Genomic DNA, 19018 nt, shown 5'->3' with positions numbered 1-19018 from the left:
TCTGACCCGAGGAATACTAAACTTCATAGTCAACACACTGACCTGTTTGATATTCAGACACTGTACCAAGTGATTCTGTGTATCTGACACTAAAATTTGAATGAGACTAGCCCCTAAATTTGCTTGAAACAGGTACCAGGATGAGAGGAAACTGTCAGGAATCTGGACTTGTAAGACTTTTTCTAATCATGTGACTCAAGTTCACTTAAAATTACTGTTGTTTGAAATTATTGTAGGAATAGACCCATACTACGTGAAGCCAGTGGGACACAAGAAGAGCTCCAAAGAACAGTATAAGCATAGCAGTAAAAAAAACATTCTTAAGCTTGAATGTTCCTTATCATAGACTACAGGTGATCAGCCTACAGTTTTTTGATGTAACATCCTGATTTTTTTATTAGTCTTGTGCAGTGGCTCTGCACGGGCTTCAGAAAGGGGGTTAGAATGTCACACTGGAACAATTTTAAGCTTTTGGAATGATACAAAGTGCAGTCCTGTGGAAACATGTTCATGGTTGTAAGGTATGTATCTAAAGCTAACCACTAAACCATTAAGTGTTCTGGAATACCTGCTTGGGGGTGAACTGCCTAATAACATACAGTAGGAATGTCTGAAGAGACTTGAACCCAAGTATCTACTTTCTATAGATGTCTTGTGTATCTAGGTAAGACTGAGTTTCTCATTTTGAAGGATGCCAACACTGAGGTTGTCTTATTTATCACATAAGCCACTGAGGTCTTGCTAGTACAAGTGTTGGTTCTGTGTGAAAATTCTGAAATGGGTGTTGTTTGATTTGTTAGCAGCATCAAGAATATAAATAAGTTAAATCCTGCTCTGCTGCTGTGCAACTGGACGTAGCTGAATGCATTAGAGGCTTACACTGGGCTTGGGCCATCTACAGTGTATTTCAGCAAGCATTACACTCCACAGAACAAAGGGGAGGGGATCCCTACTTAGAGTAATGAAGTGTCCCAAGAATAGGATACTCAGAGCATCTTAGTCTCTGAACTGCTTCCTTCTTGTTGTGGTAACTTATTACAGTTCTAAAAGTTTTAATTCATCTGTACTTTCTGTTTAAAGCAGTGAATTATCAACCTGAAGGAGCTGTTCCTGTTAGCAATGGTAGCCTTACCTTTTATCCAGCACAGACTAATGTTATTCCCAGACCCTCTCAGCCTTACCTTAACAGCCGTGGGTCTGTCAGAGGATCTACAAGAGGTGGAAGGTCACTGGCTAATTCATATCGTTGCCCTGGTGGCTACAAAGGTAAATTTCAGTTTTTATATTAAGACTTCTAAGAGCAATGTGCAGAGAAATAAGGTCTTCAGTTACAAGTCCATTCTGACTTTTGTTTGTAGTCCTTATACTTCGGATGTCAGCTCAACTGCAGAGCAGTTTCATAGCTTTTTGGATTATGAAAGTAGAAATAATAGGTTATTAAATTAATAGTATAGACTTTTCTGCTTGCTATTTCTTTTATAATTCCAAACTTTACACTTTGGTATCAGTCTTGCTAACATTTGGGGCAAGTACTTTGTCAAGTTGCTGCTTGTAGTATTTGCCCAAAACAAGTTAGTCTTTGGCTAGCTTTGACTTTAATATTATCAGCTGAAGCAAGGATGGGGGAGAGGTTGGCAGTAGTGGATAGCTCTTCCGGTTTAACTGAAGAGTTTTAAGAGGAAAATTATTTGGTCTGCAAATAAATTGCTATTCTGCTACTAGCTGAAGTACTACAGGAAGTTTCAGCTGACTTGAAGCAGGCACTAGCTTGAGGGTGCTGGTATCTGTTGCCTGTTCCACTTTGAAATGCAAGGGAACTTAGTCTGTGATAGTTGTTGCTGTTACTGAGAGTGCTCAGTACTTTGTAGGAATATGTACCAGACAGTGAGCTGTATAGTTATAACTTAACAGCAGTTAAGGGTTTGGTAGTGTCTGGTACTAAATTGTTTGCAACTCCACTTTAGTAGTAGTCTGTTAGCTAAAGAGGCTAGATATAATAGCATCAAAATGTGAAAATGTAATAGGGAAGCATCTCTAATAGCAAAAGAAAATCTCAAGCCTGTGTTAAATCCTGTCTCAGGATCTAGAACGTTTTTCAGCTGTTATGTGAAGTCCCATTAGTATCAGAGGCAATTGGTAAGGTCTGATGTTATACTTTTATAAATTAATTTTGATACACAGTGGGTAGTTCTGAATAGCTAATGAAATGCATTCTTTATAGGAGTAGTGAGACTTTGCTCCAAATTATGAATAAATGAATAGGTGTGCAATGACATAAATTAACACACATGATAACTGCCAAAAGAGAGCTCTTGTTGTATTCTGGACTTGTGCTGTAAACAAGAGGATACTGAATAATCAATTTTATTGGAACAGGTTTTGATGCTTACAGAGGCTCACCCTCAATAACTAATGGCAGCTATGGCCAGCTGCAGTTCCCTGGTAGAGATTATGCTGGGATGCCATATTCTCAGAGGGTGAGTACTCACATTGTTTGCAGTAACCTTTTGAGCACTGTACAGGAATTAAGTATCATAATACTGCAGCTTCTCATTATTTTCACGGGTGAGCTAGAGGTTATTTGTCTCTTAGCCAAAACACTTTTGAACAGTAAACAACAGTTAAAATAAAGTATGTTCAGACAGGTAATGATGGTATAACAGGTTTATTTTGGTGTGAAGGGACTCTGAAATGCAAACAAATGTCAAATAGGATGTAGTATAAGTAGACAATTTTACTATGTTTTTTAAAGGTGGTACGCAGTACATGCCTCTATAGTCTGAAACAATGAACTACTAAATGAACTGGCTGAGAAAGAGGTTAGGCAAAAAAAAATAATTCAAAAAAATAATATTCAAGAAAGCAAATGTTCCTGTTGGGGGGAGGGTCTTCAGCTTTGAAATAAAATACATTATATTGTACAGACTCATGGACTTCTGACAGACCTGAGATTTAATATATTGCTCAAAGAACTGAACTGAGTGTGTAATTCAGAAGATAACCTTGCTAGAACTGGCAATGAATAGCTCTTAGATTTAATAGCTCTGGCATTGAATAGAGCATAGAAATAGCTCTTATTTCATACAAGCTGTTGTAAATTTTCCATAAATAAGACTGTTCATCTACATCTTAATTCTGAGCTTCATCATTGTCTATGCTACAGCTTGAGTTACTTGTGCAAATGAAAGAATACTCTATTTGTTAGTGCTGCTTATTTTCAGATTTGCTTATAGCCATCTTGCTAATACTTCTCTTTCCTTTTCAGGATGTTAATTACCAGCAGTGCTATAAAAGAGGAGGGATAACTAGTGGTCCTCGAGCAAATTCAAGAGGTAAGTTACCCAGTGGTACATAGGTGCTTGGATGAAGCAGATGCTCAAGTGGAGTGTTGTGAAGAGTGAATAAAAGTATACTGGCACCCAAAGAAACCAAGCTGGGTGTAAATTAAGCTAGATGGAAGCTGAAGGACTGTTCTTGCACAGCAGTACAAAGCTGCAGATTTAATTTCACTATTCTCAATTTGTTGTAACATGGCAGTCATGACACAGTGGCACCTTACTAAATTTTTTTCACGAACTGACCAGAAAAATACAGGGTGGTTCTGATGTTGCTTTGCTTCTTCCTTTAATTGCATGATTCTGGGTAAGCTGTCAGATCCTGGAAACTTTGCCAGGTAACTTTTTCTGTGTTAAAGTAGTTTGTGTGGAAATACAGCTTTCTTATATTTCCATGCTGGAGAATGAAACCTAAAGAAATACACAAGACATTGTTTGAATCCAAGCATGAATAGCATGTATTTTGAGAAGCTGTGAAAAAGATTATTTAATGCTACTGCATATGTTGGGAAAAGATGGATTTAGAGTGCTATCAGTGAAAAGTGAGATTAATAGAAACTGTGGATTGCTACTTTGAAGAATAAAGGGAAATTGTGGCATGTGGAAGCTTCTGGGGACAAGCAGATTCTCTCAGTCTGAGAGAACTCTGAATATACTTCAGAAGAGAATTAGAAGCAAGGGTGTGGTTAGTTAACACCTGACAAGTATTCATTAGCACTAAGCCAATAAAACCAAGTTGATATCTTAGGGTTTCTTTTGCAGTGGAAATAATGGTTTTCATCTTGAGGGTGACTGCTTTAAATTTCTCATATGTAATAATGTTGTCAATCTAGACTGTTAACCTGGATATTTGAAAAGGTAAACTGCTTAATTTTTGGGAAGTAGGGTGCAGAAAGCTTAAAAGCAATTCTGGTTCTTCAGACTTAAAATATTCTAGCATCATAGGTTGATATGACCTAAGGATGCAACTCCAGAAGGACAGTATTGAGGGAAGTTGAAGTAGAATTTCAGGTCTTGAGGGTGACTAAGTAACTACCTGGGTCTTAGTAACTTGGCCATTTTTTTCAGAAATTACATTTTCTTTCCACTTAGGAGTTAGCACATTTTTTTATGATTATGTGGCAAATACTGAAGTTATTGAGGTACTGCTCTCTTCTACTTTAAAAGCATGAAAAGTCATTGTTCATAGTTCAATTCAGCAAGATGTACCATAACTTAACATGTCATAAATGTAAACCAGCTTCAAAGTTCTGTCCCCGCTGGGGTCCTTTTTCTGTAACTGGAAGGCAAGCGTGTTGCAAAGCCCATACACTTGTTGCTTAAGATTATGCCTGCTGGTTTAAGGGCATGCTGCTTCTGCTACAATACTTATTATTGCTCATGATCTTTAACAGCAGGGTGGAGTGATTCCTCCCAGGTGAGCAGTCCTGAGCGAGACAATGAAACCTTTAACAGTGGGGACTCTGGGCAGGGTGACTCCCGCAGCATCACCCCCGTTGATGTGCCAGTGACAAGCCAAGCTGCCACCATACTACCAGTGCACGTCTACCCCCTCCTGCAGCAGATGAGAGTTGCCTTTTCAGCTGCTAGAACATCTAACTTAGCACCTGGAACACTAGACCAGCCAATTGTGTTTGATCTGTTGCTGAACAACCTGGGAGAAACTTTTGATATCCAGCTTGGGAGGTTCAACTGTCCAGTGAACGGTACCTACGTCTTCATCTTCCACATGCTGAAACTGGCTGTAAATGTTCCCCTGTACGTGAATCTCATGAAGAATGAAGAGGTCCTTGTGTCAGCTTATGCAAATGATGGGGCTCCTGATCATGAAACAGCAAGTAACCATGCAGTCCTGCAGCTCTTCCAGGGAGATCAGATCTGGCTGCGTCTGCACCGGGGAGCCATCTATGGAAGTAGCTGGAAATACTCCACCTTTTCGGGATACCTCCTTTATCAGGACTAAAATCCAGTGCGATGTTTACAAAAGAGCTACTCCAAACACTTTGGTGGATGGGGGTGGGATTAGCTTTGCACTTAATACTGACTTTATAGAAGATAGGTGGTTCCATTATTGAGGGGAATGATGGTCCTGGTGCAAGGTGAAATCATGGAGTTGGGGTACTGAATCAGCACTAATTTGGCACTTTATCAGTTGTGATGTAGCCTTGCTAGTAAAGCTGTGAATGTATATTGTTTGCACTTACCCTAAACTGTATTAATGTCCAGCTTACTACACTATTGATTGCCTCAAGTATGGGCTATTCACAATGCCTTGTTGTGCCTCAATAAAACAAGTTAATATGCATTTTAGTATTAATCTTGCCAGTGGTCTTTGTTTGTAAAATATAACAAACTAAGGGTATTCCTGATGTGGGGTGTGCATGCATGCTAATACATAGAGCTGGTCTTCAAGGTGAAATAATTCAGGGTAAACAGTACAATTCAACTGGGATTCCTTGTTTGTTTAGCACTTGTTTGTTGCCATTCTCAAGAGTGCTCCCTTGATGGAAATGAATTCAAGATTGTTGCTTCCTTCCTAACAAAGGTCAAGAAATTAGAAGTGAAATGCTATGTAATTCATTAGGACTAATTATTTTAAATATATATCCTGTCAAAATTTAGCTTTGTCACATCACCTGTCCTCCAGCAGCAATGCAGTTGAAATTCTTAAAATCACTGAAGGGCTGGCTCACAGTGGTATTCAGCTGCAATATATCTTAAAATTCACCTTTTTGAAGCACAAACATGGCTTTATTCTTGAGAGTCTTGAAATGGCTTACAGTGCAAGTTATTTCTTCCTTTCAGGGAACAGTTGAGTAACTTGGTATCTGTAGTTGAAGCCTGCTGCTTGCATTTTAAACCTGAATACAAATACTAGGAAGCATTTATGAAATTCCTTTCTTACAGGCAAGCAGGCAGTGTGACCAGTCTTCAGCAATCTCTTGACCTGAAGAGCCATGATGTATGTCTTTGTATAACCACAAGCTTTTTGTACTCTTAAAGGCTCCAATAATTTGTTTTAGCAGTGGAAAGTATTTTCAGTGTAATATGGTAGCTAGTGCAAAAGCCTGACAGGTATATTAGGACTAGAACTGGGCAAAATAAAAGCCATTTGGCTTCCTTCTAAATTAAATGAAAATAAAAACTGAAATGGAATATACTGCAGACCTAATACAAAGCTGCTGCTTCTTGGTAACTGGCTTCTCAACTTCCAACAGCTCTTCCCTGCTACCATGCAGATGCTACTATAAGTTGTCTGGCATGACCTCATAAAGTTACTGCTGTAAAGATCATGGTTTTATTGCAAGCTTAGATTTGTTTCATGTAGATTTTCAGGGTGATCATACTTGAGTCTTAGTTTAATTCCTTTAGCAAGTTCTAAGACAAGTTTAGGTAGAATAAAGCTGTAGGGATGAACGTGAAGCCCACTGAATACTTAAGCTTGTATTTTTATTTTTAAACATGCTGATTCTGACTTCAGCCAGTAAAGAGGGGTTTTTTTCTGGAACACTCAAGACATAAGTGGCAGGAGTTTACATAATACTTTTTTCTGAAACTAACTTTTATAATAGGGTTATATTTCAGATAAAATTGCAATAGCTTAGCAGCTGTGGACAAAAGGAATTACTTTTCCAACAGACCTTTTCAGATGTCCTGAGCACTGACCCAGTCCCTCTTCTCCCATGCTGCCTGCATAGGGATAATTAAATAAATGAGCTTTCTGTGTAGGGCTGGCTTCTGAGCAGGGTAACCCTTGTGCTTCAGCCTGCCTCAGTGCTGGTGTCTTGCTCTAGCACATAGTTTATCCCACCTGGTTTTGCCATATGTACTTGTATGGTGAACTTCTTTGTTTTAAGAACAAGTTACCAATACTTTTAAGCATTGCTAATGAGCTTGGTCTTTGGCAGCTTCTGATGCAATTACAGTGAATACATGAAGCACAGGTTTTCTAATGCTCTAGTTCAATCAAATCTGGACAACTGTTGGGTGGATCCATTTGAGACTTAGTTTACATCTTGCAGATGAAACATGAGATCTAATCATTGTACTGTTCTCTAATAGCAAGATTGACCATAAATCATATGATGCATGGCTTTAAGAAACTTCATATTTTATAGGCTTTATCAGCCTGAATCATAATAATATCTACTTTATCAACTACTTTAAAATATCTTTCTTTCACTGATAATTATTTAAAAAAAAACAACTCGGACAATTCTCTTCCTGTAAACTAACTGAAAATATAACCAATGATATCCAGTAGGTTTCTCATGTAGTATGGTGGCTAGAGTTGTTGGTTTCTAAAATTATGTACCTATAACTACCTGTGCTTCCAAGTCAGAGCCATGGACACAGCTCTAGCTCACCTCTTACAAAATGGCATATAAGTACACTGGAACCAGTACTATCATAAAAGTTTGGAGACTAGGTGTGACTTGAAAGTACTTGTCTGATAAGGCTGTGTTTTTTTTTTTTTAAAAAAAAAAAAAAAAAAAAAAAGCAACTTTAAAAGACCAAGCAAAGCACCAAAAGCTGGCCAAAATCCACCAGCAGAAAATTGGTGTTCAATATACCTAACAACATGACTTAGTATGGTTTCCCATAATGCAAAACACTAGGCTATTGTTATCTCATACCTCATTCTTTATGCTTCTAGATTAATGTGTTTTTTAAAGCTTCTCCAACTATTTCAAACCATTTCAGTGTGTTACTCACTGATACAGTTTTAATTTGCCTCAGTATGTCCAGACTAAAGACCTAGATCCATATTATACTTCTGAGGCAAAGCATTTAACAGTTGAGTTTCCCAACTTGAAAATATTTGGGATAACACTGGCATAGACTTGATAGAAATACTGTCTGCCAACACTTTTCCTCAGTAGCTGTAAAACAAAGTTTATTAAATTGTTGCACTAGGTAACATGCCTCAACTCTATAATGATGATAATCAGATCTAATTAAAACATGCAAAGGGACATCATAGTTCTGCTAATTTCCTGTTGCTGTATTTGCTGTACAAATTGGTTACCACCTAAATTTTCTCTGGTTTAGTGATCTTGTGCAGCCTGCAGAAGGTAAGCTACATGGGTAAGGAGCTAACACTCATTTTTCATTTGGAGTGAGGCAATTTCCATGTTTCCTTGTCTCCGTTCAATGAAATACTGGAATAACCCTGTGATATGAGAGGGTGCATTGGCTTTGGCTGGGATGGAGTTATTTTTCTTCAGAGTAGCTGGTAAGGTGCTATGTTTTTGATTTTTGAACAAAATAGGATAAAATAGGAATGCTTAAGTTAGCACTAAGCTTTGATTTACAAGCCTCATGGCCTCGTCTGTTTCTCACACTGCCTTGCCAGTGAGTGGGATGGGGATCACAAGAAGTTGAGAGGGACACAGCTGGGATTGCTGATCCCACTGGACCAAAGGAGTCAAAGTGCTCACCAGTCCCAGCTGGGTGAATAAGGAGGAAGGAGAGATGTTCAAGTTAAGGCACCCGACATCCCAAGTAACTGTTGCATGTGATGGAGCCCAGCTTTCCATCCTGAAAAACACCTGCCTGCTGATGGGAAGTGATAAATGAATTCCTTGTTCTGCTTTGCTTGAGTGTGCAGCTTTTGCTTTACTTATTAAACTATGGTTATCTCAGCCCAGAGTTTTCTCACTCTTGCCCTTCCAGTTCTCTCTTCCACACCACTAGGATGACAGGGTTGGGGGGATGAGCAGCTGTGTGGTGCTGAGCCACCTACTCACAGGGTTCAACCATGGCAAAGTTTTCAGCAAGTTAAAATGGATTTGTGACTTTTGTGTTTTTTCCAGGTTGTGGAGGTGAGAGGAGACCATGAATGATCTGCCAGAATTGTCACAGATGATCTCCTGCAGCTAAGGAAACCTCCATCCTGCAGGCTACAGTGGTGGTGCAGGGAATGTCACTGTTCTGTTGTACTGGAGCTAACTGGAGTTATGCACTTGTTCACAGGTCTCTGATCAACTTCATTTTGTGTCTTGTCTCCCAACTATGAACAATTCTATTAAGAATGAAAAAGCTTGTGACTTTGTATCTGCTGACTGAGCATTTCCAGGTGGTGGTGTACTTGAAAAAAAAAAAGAAAATTGCAAAGTACTAACTTGGGTAGACAGCACAGGTTCATGCAGCTTTTGGACTGTTTGGGTCTGAGATGAGCAAGGGCTGTGGCTGGTGAGAAATGAAGGCTTTATACAAAGTATGGGTGCAATCACTTCGTCATTCACTTACTACAATGAGGTAAATCCTGTATTGAACACTGGATCACTTTTAGCTCAGCACCTTACACGAAGGGTTATTGTCTTCTTTCTCATTCTTTTCCATGAGTGTGTCATTAACTGCAACTTACAATCAGGAACTTGCTTGGTGTGCTAATGGAACAAGTTGTTCTATGCCAGCAGAAAGGATGTGGCACAGCATCCAGATAAAATGGATGCTAAAATACTGCCTGAATTTCAGAGCAACCAAAAGTGAAAGGACTAATTTTAAGTAACCTGCAATACATAAGGCTTCCTGGGTCTGTCTTCACCTACCACAATTCTTGAGCTTAACCAAGTTACCTTGATAGCAACTCCATCAGAAACTTGCTCTGTTTCTCACTGAAGTAAAACTTCCATTGCTCTAAAAATCCTTGATTTCAGCCACTGAGTTTCAAAATATGATTGCTTGTTCTGAATACTTCATAAAACTGTTGTTATAATGCACCTGGAGAGTTTTGAACCTTAAAACAATAATAATGTTTGTTTCCCCATACCTGCCACCTCCCTTTAATTGTCATCTTTTTTTTCTGTACTTGTATGCTTGGGCAAATTTTATTTACTTTACTTATTTTTAGCTAATTTGTTATCTTATTTTTCACATTGGGTGTTCTCTCAACAGCGGTGTTAGCTGACAAGAAAATCTCAGAATTTTATCTGCTTTATCTCAGATTTTTTATTTGGCAGCGTAGTAAAAGAGACTGGGTTTTCGTTGTTTTCTTTTTAAATTTTTTTCTTTTTAAATTCCAATTAATTTTCAGATACGTTATTTTGTAGTAAGGGAAGCCAAAAATAGTGACAGAACCTTTGCTCTAACAAAAAGGCATGCTGGTTCTTGCTCATAAGTATTTTGAAGTTACATAAAAATATTTCAGTTAGTGACCAAGCTTATTTTCAGAATAACACGGCCACTGGTATTTATGGAGGCTCATGTTTTATGGAAAGAAGTATCAGGCATACATCAAACCCAGCACCCTGGTATACTAAAATGCTTTGACCAGTACTTCCACAATGAAATCACTGCTGACATGTTACAAAGGAAATAAGCATCACTGAACTGGATGTTACTTGATTTAGAGAGTTGCTGTCACTGATGGCTGTGTGCACAAAAAGCAAAATCTCAGGTGTAAAATCTTTGCCACTTTTTGTAGCGAATTTTCTGTGTTTAAAAGAGCCATTTTAAATACAAGTGGTAAGAGCAATAAAACTATGAAAAAATTTAGAAAGGTGTTAAAAATATACTTAAAGCATGTTTTGTTCTTTATCGATACATTCTGCATAACCAGCTCCACAAGACTGAAGTTCTTCAACAAATGCATTTTGTAACTTTTAAGTTTTCCTACCACAGATGAATATGCAGAAAGGGAATAAACTAGAACTCCTTTTAAACTGTCCATAGCATGCTAATTTGGAAAAAGGAAGTAGTGCAAATCCTTTCTGATTTGCTTTGATACCTGTTCCAAGACCTTTAAAATGGGAAGTTTTCACTGGAATGTTTTATTTGCTATTTTAACCAAAATGGGAAAATTACAAAGAATCACCATAGTTGACAGTATATACTTCCTTCACTTACATTGGTTTTGTTTATATTTTATGATTACTGAACATACTCTAGCCTGCTTCTAAGAAGAAGAAATTAAATGGTGAGTGAAAGTACTTGTATTTTTTTGCTAGATGCCATGGAGCTGTGTTACTGGAGGACAGACCCTTCTTGAGTTATAATAGTCAGGTGTTCTGCAGCACTTCAACTCATGAAAACCACAGGAGTGCAGTTTCCAAACACTAAGTAGACAGGTACTAACTTTTGAGCTAGATTATGCTTTAATTACAAGCATAGCAATTCAAGGACTTTTTTTTTTTTTTTTTTTTTTAATGTAATCATTATAGTATTAGCTGCTCTAACATTTTCTTCGTAATCAATTTAGGAACTTAAATTATTTAGTGGTAGTAAAGATGTTGTGGCAAGTATTACCATACAGGTTAGAGAAGGGTATCCCTACCACGAGTGGCACTCCTGTGTGTTGTTAAGAAGGATATTCTTCAGTACAGGTCAGGTGATATGTAAGTTGTGGAAAGCCCTGCTGTTTTCATAACGGGGGAGTAGTAATGAGAGATGATGTTATATAGTGTAATTACAATGAGCAAATTACATACTGTCCAGCTGTATTTTAAGGCATATATATGAAGGGGTGATCTTGTAATTGCCCTTGTGTTTTGCTCTTCCAAAACACAGTAAACAGTCTTTCTGCTCTTCCCACTTTCTCTGGGTTGTAAATGTTTATGTAAAACATCACCTGAAGAAGGAGCCAAAGGATTTGGCTCACTAAGATCATATTTGCTATGAAGTTTTTCTGGCATGATGTTGGCCTGTGAACTGTAGCTCTGATAGGCATCTTTACATCTCCATGGTTGTTTAAATCTTCCTTTAGTTCTAGGAATTAAGGGGGAAAATAGGATTACAGGGGTGGAGAATCACAGTTGGTCAACTGCTGGCAGTAAGATATGGTGGTTTTTTATTTCTGAAAACCTGAGTGGTAAGCACTTTCCCACCCACTTTCAAACACAAACACCATTAAGAGATGCAAACCATTTCCAGTGTCTACTAATCCATGTAATGGTGAGGACAAGTAACACAAAGAAACATTCTCAGAAGCAGAGCAGGAATGATGATGTGTGTCCCAACTGTACATTTCAGGCAGCACCCCACAGCAAATTTCTGCCTTCCTGCATGTTGCTGGTCTTTCTTGTTGATCTGCACACACCTTTGGTACCAACTTAGGTAAATAATGTTGATTCTCCACCACCAATTTGACCATTGCCACTATTCAGTCTTGGTGTTCTGGCTTTAATTCTTGGGCAAACAACTCACAAGGCAGCAAACACAGAACATGCAATCATCAGGGCTGGAAAGGACCTTCAAGATCCTCACGTCCAACCATCAGTCCTGCACCACCGTAACCACTAAATCATCTCACAAAGCATCACGTCTGTTTTTTGAATACCCCCAGGGATGGCAACCCCACCACCTCCCTGGGCAGCCTGTTCCAACGATCCCACATTCTTTCAGTCTGGAAGTTTTTCCTATGTTCAATCTGAACCTCCACCGGCACAACTTCAACCCATTTGATCGAGCCTGGTATAAAAGCTGGAAAAGTACTAGGAAAAGGATTCAAGTATTAAGGAAAAGTAGGGGCTTTTGTTTGGTTTTGGGGGTTTTTTTTGGTGTGGTTTTTTTTTATACCAATGAAAAGGATGTGTTGGCAAACCTAGCGCAGAGACCTACTCACGAAGCATCCATTCCGTGGGTTGGACAACCAAATGTCTGTGGGTCTGGAGTGCCTCAGGCAGCGCTGCCACTCACTCTCGGCTACCAAAAAGGGCCACCAAGCAGCGTCCCTCCCTCCGCCTCCCTGCAGGTGTAGCCTGGCAGCAGCGCTGGGCCCTTGCCTCCCCCGGCCCGGCTGGCACTGGCGAAGCCGTCCCGGGTTCCGCTGCTTCCCGGGGTGCTGCGCTTCCCCCATCGCCATGACGGCGGCGGCTTGGGATGGAGCAAGGAACAGGCGATGCGAAGTCTGCAACGGAGAAGCCGGCAGCCACGGACGCACCGTGGGGGGAGCGGTCTCCCCGCCCCTCTCCCCGCTCTGTCCCCACGGGAAAGGTGCGAGGCGGGCTCCCCGGGCTGCGTTCCGTACCGCGACATGGCCGCCCTGACAGGGGTGCGGCGCGGAAACGACTCCTCCGGGCTGACTCTCGTCCGTACAACAAGATGGCGGCCACCGCCGGCCGCTTTCTCCACGAAGCCAGCAGGAGGCGCAGCGGCCGTAAAGCAGCGCCCGCTTCCCGATACCCAGCTGTCGCAAACCGGTGAATGGCTGCGGAGAGGGACCGGAGGGGGGTGGGGGCCGGGAGCCTGTGGCTGTGGCACGGGGGGGCGGCGGCGGCGGCGGCGCTAGCGGCGAGGGTTCCTCTCCCTCCTCCTGCCCCCAGGGAAGCGCAGCCTGCCGGCGAGGGAAGGGCAAGATGGATCCCAACAGGATCATCCAGGCTCTGAAGGGCACCATAGACCCCAAGCTGCGCATCGCCGCCGAAAACGAGCTCAATCAGGTGAGGGGGGCGGACGGCCCCGGCCGGGACCCGCCGGCGGCCCTGCCCCGCCCCCGCCCCGCTGCGCCTCACACGGCCGCCGCACGGCACGGGGTCGCCGGACCCCGGCGCCAAGGGCTGGGGTCGGGGGTGTTGGGGGGGGGTGAGGGGACGGGTGTCGGGGTGCGCCCGCTCCTCCGCGCCGGGGCCGCCCGCTCCGCAGTCCCCCGCCTCTGCCTTCCCCCTCAGCGGGCTGCAGCGGCAAGCGGGGCCGGGGCCGGCGGTAGCATCCCCCGCTGGAGCGGGCCCTTCCGCGCCGGCTGTCAGCGGCCGCTCCGCCCGGGCTCTCTCGGCTGTAGGGCCTGGCAGCGGGAGGCAGGGCCTCCCCCGGGCTGCCGGGACCCCCGGGCCGGGGTGTGCCATGCCGTGCCGTGCCGCTGTGGGACCCGCCGGCGCTCGGAGCCTGCGTGTGGCGGGCGATGAGCGCGGCGGCCCCCATGTCCGTGGCCGGCGGGATCGCTGCTCCCGTCGCTCGGTTTTGTTCGTGGGTTTGTGACCCCCGGGAGCGGGGCGAAGCGGAGCGAAGCGCGGCGATCCGGTGCCGCTCGGTGTGCGGTTCGGGAAGGCGTGACCACAGAGAGCTGCCCTCTGCTCTCATCTCTCCGTTGTTCTGCCAGAGGTTAGGGAGCGGTGACCCTCGGGGGGGTCATTTTGCCCCGTTCGGCAGCAAGCTGGTAAAACTTTGAGGAAGGCACGTGGGATTTTTGTGGGTGGTATTTACCGCAGCATCCCAACAGCTTCATGCGGCGGCAGTGTCTGAATCAGAACGGTGACCTCGACTGGGACATGTGAAGGAAGTTCCCTTGCACAACATTAGTAAAGCTCGAACCCCTGTGCTTCAGTGGGATGTTTGATCAGTTCTGTTGGAGGACTTGGATTTTCGGTTGTGTTGGAGTATTAATGTAGCCGTCAATGAGAACTGTCAGGAATTAGTGCTGCTTCAGGACTGCTACTCCAGCTTAATTTTCTATTTAGGCAACTGAAAAACTCCTGATTTGGATATAGCTAATCCTCGCTTTAGCAGTTGGCAAGTTCCTTTACTAAATCAGTGGATTAAGTACAGGACATTGAAAATGTTCTTGGGGATAGTTGGATAAAACGCAGAACTTTTTATATGGTGTAGTTACTTTTAAAAGTTCATCAGTACCTATTTTTATCCCAGCTAGTAAGGCCTGAGAGGAAAATTATAAATATTTGTCAGCAGCCTGTTACACAGGAGTCAAAACTAGAATAATAAACTGCTGCATGTTTGGCAGGCTCAAAACAAAGGGGCAGCCATCTGGATTCCTCAGTCCTGCTCCTAACACTCATTTTTACACCGCCAATAAGTACGGTGAAGCTTCAGGAAAAGTTCTGAAAGCATTTTAAGATTGAGATCTGTAAAATGTTTTTAGTTCAAGTGGTAGATGATACTGCAGTTCTCATGAAAGACACAGGCCTTAGAGTCAAGAGTGCCAGTATATTTATTGGGAGCAGAAGGTGATAGAGATTTTAATTTAAAATAGCTGACATTTTTTTCTTCTCTATTATAAAAATGAAACTTGAAATTAAGGCATACCTATTATTGTATAGGCTTCCTGTTGCTAGATGAAACATGATGTATCTGGCTGGCTTAATGTACTGGGTTTGAGGTGACTCTGGATGAGTGGAACAAAAGTGCTCCCGAGGAATGTTGCTTAATGTGGGCCTTTGACATCTTGAAGCCTTTCAGTGCTTTTGAAGCAAGACTTCAAAGTGACATGTCAGACTCTTGTGTATCTAATGATAGCGTTTACTTGTCACTGTGTTCCTGCAAGTACTGGAATCCAGATGCTCTTCTGGCATTTATCTTTTTCTAGCAAAGGAACTAATCCACTAACAAAACAGAAAACTCTCCAACAATCAGTGCTTGAAGTGGTAATACAACACTTGGCCAAACAGAGCAAGGGGTCACCTTTATTCTATGCAATAGCTGAGGTGATGCTGCTCCTGATACACACTAATGGGTATCAGTCTCTTATGTTAGCCCACCAGCTGTGTACACTTGCTTTCAAGTCTGGATCCAAATACTGACAGGAGTTTCCCAGAGACCATAAATCCTACTAGTCCACTAATGTCACACTTCTCTGTAGGCACCTCATTGCCTGTACCAATACAGAGTCTTCAGAACCCATAATAGTCCTAAGTCTATAACTTGCTTACAGTGTAGAGCCTGGGGAATGGAGTCAAAATAAAAGAAACTTTGCCTACCTGTATAAAGTCCCAGCATGTTTGAAAATGCCTCTTCTGTATGTTCATTCACCTGTGTATAGAGCTAAATCAGTTAAGTTATCTGCTTCCTGGACTGTCATCTAACTGCATTTAGAAATGCAGTTAGGTTCCCTTTTTTGCCCTTATGATATCTATTGGAAGGCTGTTTGTGAATTTCCTTTCTCCTGCAGCTAGAAACAAATGCTGCATTACAGCATTTGTAATTACTTAATTAATCTGAATGTAATTAATTAATCTAAAATTAATTTTTAGTCTATTTCTATCCATCTCTGCCAATCTTACCTCTTGATTATGTTTCTTAGTACCTTCTCTATTTTTCAAAGGCCATTCCTACTGGCCTCAACAGTCTGTGTTTCCTTTACCTTATCATAAAACTTCACTTCTCTTAGTGACCTGAACACAACTGTAAGTGTGGGATTTCTTTGAAATGTGATTCTTGATAAATGAGAGCAGTAGTTTCCTGCCAGGTTAGTAATCTCTGTCGTGTAACTGCTGTCATTTCCCTTTTAGCCTGTTGGTTTTCTTTGTGTACACATCCTTCCATCCTTCTCTTTTTTTCCCCACCCACCCCCTGCATTTTTTAATTCAGCTCCAGCACATCATAATCAATGTGCACTTCATGGTCATATGTATCAATCACACTGGAATAGTCAATTATTATTTGAAGGAAGATACTGAATTTCTGTGTATCTGTTCTAGGCTGTTATTCTTGCTAGGTCTGTCTCACCAACATCAGGTGCAAGGTTTAGTTTTTTAATGGCTTAATACTGCTTTCATGTGCCACTTCTTGGAGTGTTTTGGAATGTACTGTCTAGTGATGTGAACATACAAAGCCATTCTGATTCCAACTCCGATACAGCAGTAAGCTGCTGTAATACATTTTTTTGCCCTGTTAAAAATGGGCAAATGTGTTCTTAAAAATAAGAACACAATTGCTGAAATATAGCTGTGTTTTTGAATGTTTAAAGGAGAATTTGGCTTTGATGGGAACTGAGTAGCAGTGCTGGAAGAATAAAAAGAAGTATGAGAAAAAATTCCCAAAAGAATTCAGAGTAATGTTTGACTTCCTCCTTTATCCTCCACATCTTTGTTGAGCTATCTGAAGTAGTATATAGGGAGCTTAAGTGACAATGAACACTTTTATGGTACACAGAGGAAGGAATCTCAGGTGTTTGTATTGAAGAGCAATTTGAGGAGGAAGTTGATTTGCATGATTAGGAGTTCTAAGGAAAGCAGCTTTTGAGACTGGATGATACTGGCAGCAGAACCCACAGAGCAAACAAGGTCAGGTAGGTTCTTAGGCAGGCTTATTTTCACTGTGTATGGAAATACCGTGTCTTTTCACCTCCCCAAACAATACCTTTGCAGACAGAGAAAGAAGAAAGTGTCTTTGAAGTTGTAGTTTAACAGCTGGCTGTGACTGACAGTGTAAAAACCAAGAGAGAAAATATTACTAACAACTGCAAAAATATTCCCTAGTTTGATAAATAATGATGAAATTTCTAAGTAACATATTTTCAGTGCAGAGCAAACAGGAAGTAAAACATGGTAAACCAGATTCAGATCAAATGTATGTAAGCTTTTTTAAAAAGTTAATTGCACATGTATTCAAGGTACAAATTTTTTCTTTGTGCTTGTCTTTGCAAACAACGATATAGTGCCCTGAGTTTTCAGCAATTTTTACATTCCATACTTGGATTCAGAGGCACAGAGAAATAGATGTTTACTGCTGGTGAAGAAAGGTGGTCTTGGCTTTGCTTGCAGAACCTGAGGGAAGGCTCTAATTTTCTCTGTTGATTGTCTTGGATTATCCTGTGGTAGTGCTGCAGGAGAAGTGCCTTCCAGTGCACTGTGTACTGACACTGTGGTTGCCATCAGTGCAATAGGAAGGTGATTGACAAATGTGTTAATTGAGCAGTTGCTTGCTGTGGGCTTTAAATACAATGGCAAGTAAGGCACATGAATAATGCTTATTATTCAATTAGTTTGGTTGTATATATTCAATTAGTTTAGTTGTACATAATGCCTGATAACCTGGGAGCCATACCTGAATGTTGGATGTGGAAAGTATTTGTTTCAGTAGGATCTATTTGGGGAAATTTTTATATATTTTTCCTGCTTACCTCTCTTTGCATTCTAGTCCTTTACATGTGATGGTGTTCATCTTGCTGTTTTTCAGTGACCCTTTCTTGGGTGTCATCTGTTCTATAGTTAGTCAAGTAGAAAAGGAAATAGGCAAAAAATTACGTGTTCTCAGATTGTTTTGAAGACTGGAGCTGTGGTGCTGAGATGGAGGAGAATATGTGTTAGGCCAGAGGAGAAAGTACAATGCAGAAAGCTGTACAGCTGCAATGCACAGATCCTGAGGCAGTGGACATGGGGGAACAAGTTTTGTGGAGACATATGCATCTCTTCTCTGTTGCTGTAAATTTACCTAGTTGTGTCTTACCAGTGCTGTGTGCCTCTCCCACGTTAGCTGTTAGCCTTGCACATTGCTGTATCCCATCCTCAATCCCAGTGGAAATTAAATTACTTCTTAGCATAAATGCTCTGGTCTGTGATTGCAGAGCAGTCAGCATGTTTTACACGGCTTTAAAGTAACCATTCTTTAGAAGTACTCAGTGAAAGTTTATTTTTCAGAAACTTTTACTTTATCCTTCAAAATAAACATGTGTCCCTGTTGATCAGCACCTTTACAGCCGCACAACAACGTGAATTCAGTCAACAATTGTGAACATAAATATTCAGAAACTGCAGCAAGCAGCGTGCTGTGTTACAGGAGTTGGGCTGAAGTTCTTTCTCAGCCATCTGGTGCCTCCCTGCGGCTCCTGGGCACGGCTCTTCCAACTCAGCAGACAGCTTCCCACCCAGTTCCGTGGGACTGACAATATTCCTGCTCTCCCTTTGTAAAAATTCAGGTGCAGCCGTAGTAAATAACTGGCTTGCTGAATTCTTCCAGCCCTGAGGTCTCTTTCTATTGACACAGTGCATACCTGGCAGTGGCTCTGCACC

General features: G+C 41.6%; 2 protein-coding genes across 4 annotated transcripts in view; both read left to right on the top strand.

Annotated features, from left to right (window-relative positions):
• The window catches only part of CAPRIN2 (caprin family member 2), a 33196-nt gene extending 27556 nt beyond the window's left edge, over positions 1-5640 (top strand). Inside the window, exons 17-20 of the mRNA XM_071769029.1 lie at positions 1081-1266; positions 2377-2477; positions 3266-3332; positions 4730-5640. Coding sequence (XP_071625130.1) covers positions 1081-1266; positions 2377-2477; positions 3266-3332; positions 4730-5298 — 923 coding nt within the window. The 3' untranslated portion in view covers positions 5299-5640. The remainder of the gene's footprint in view (positions 1-1080; positions 1267-2376; positions 2478-3265; positions 3333-4729) is intronic.
• A 7832-nt stretch (positions 5641-13472) lies between these two features.
• The window catches only part of IPO8 (importin 8), a 49881-nt gene continuing 44335 nt past the window's right edge, over positions 13473-19018 (top strand). The window contains exon 1 of one of the 3 annotated variants that reach the window (XM_071768988.1): positions 13473-13717. In XM_071768988.1, the coding sequence (XP_071625089.1) occupies positions 13634-13717 (84 nt within the window). In that variant the 5' untranslated portion in view covers positions 13473-13633. Of the gene's footprint in view, positions 13718-14352; positions 14376-19018 lie in introns of those variants that run through there. The other 2 variants (XM_071769003.1, XM_071768998.1) reach the window with 2 other exon arrangements.

Source organism: Heliangelus exortis, chromosome 1 (genome assembly GCF_036169615.1).
Source record: "Heliangelus exortis chromosome 1, bHelExo1.hap1, whole genome shotgun sequence".
Lineage (NCBI taxonomy): Eukaryota > Metazoa > Chordata > Aves > Apodiformes > Trochilidae > Heliangelus > Heliangelus exortis.
Note: the sequence above shows the minus strand (reverse complement) of the source record. Positions and strands in the feature narration are given on the sequence as shown.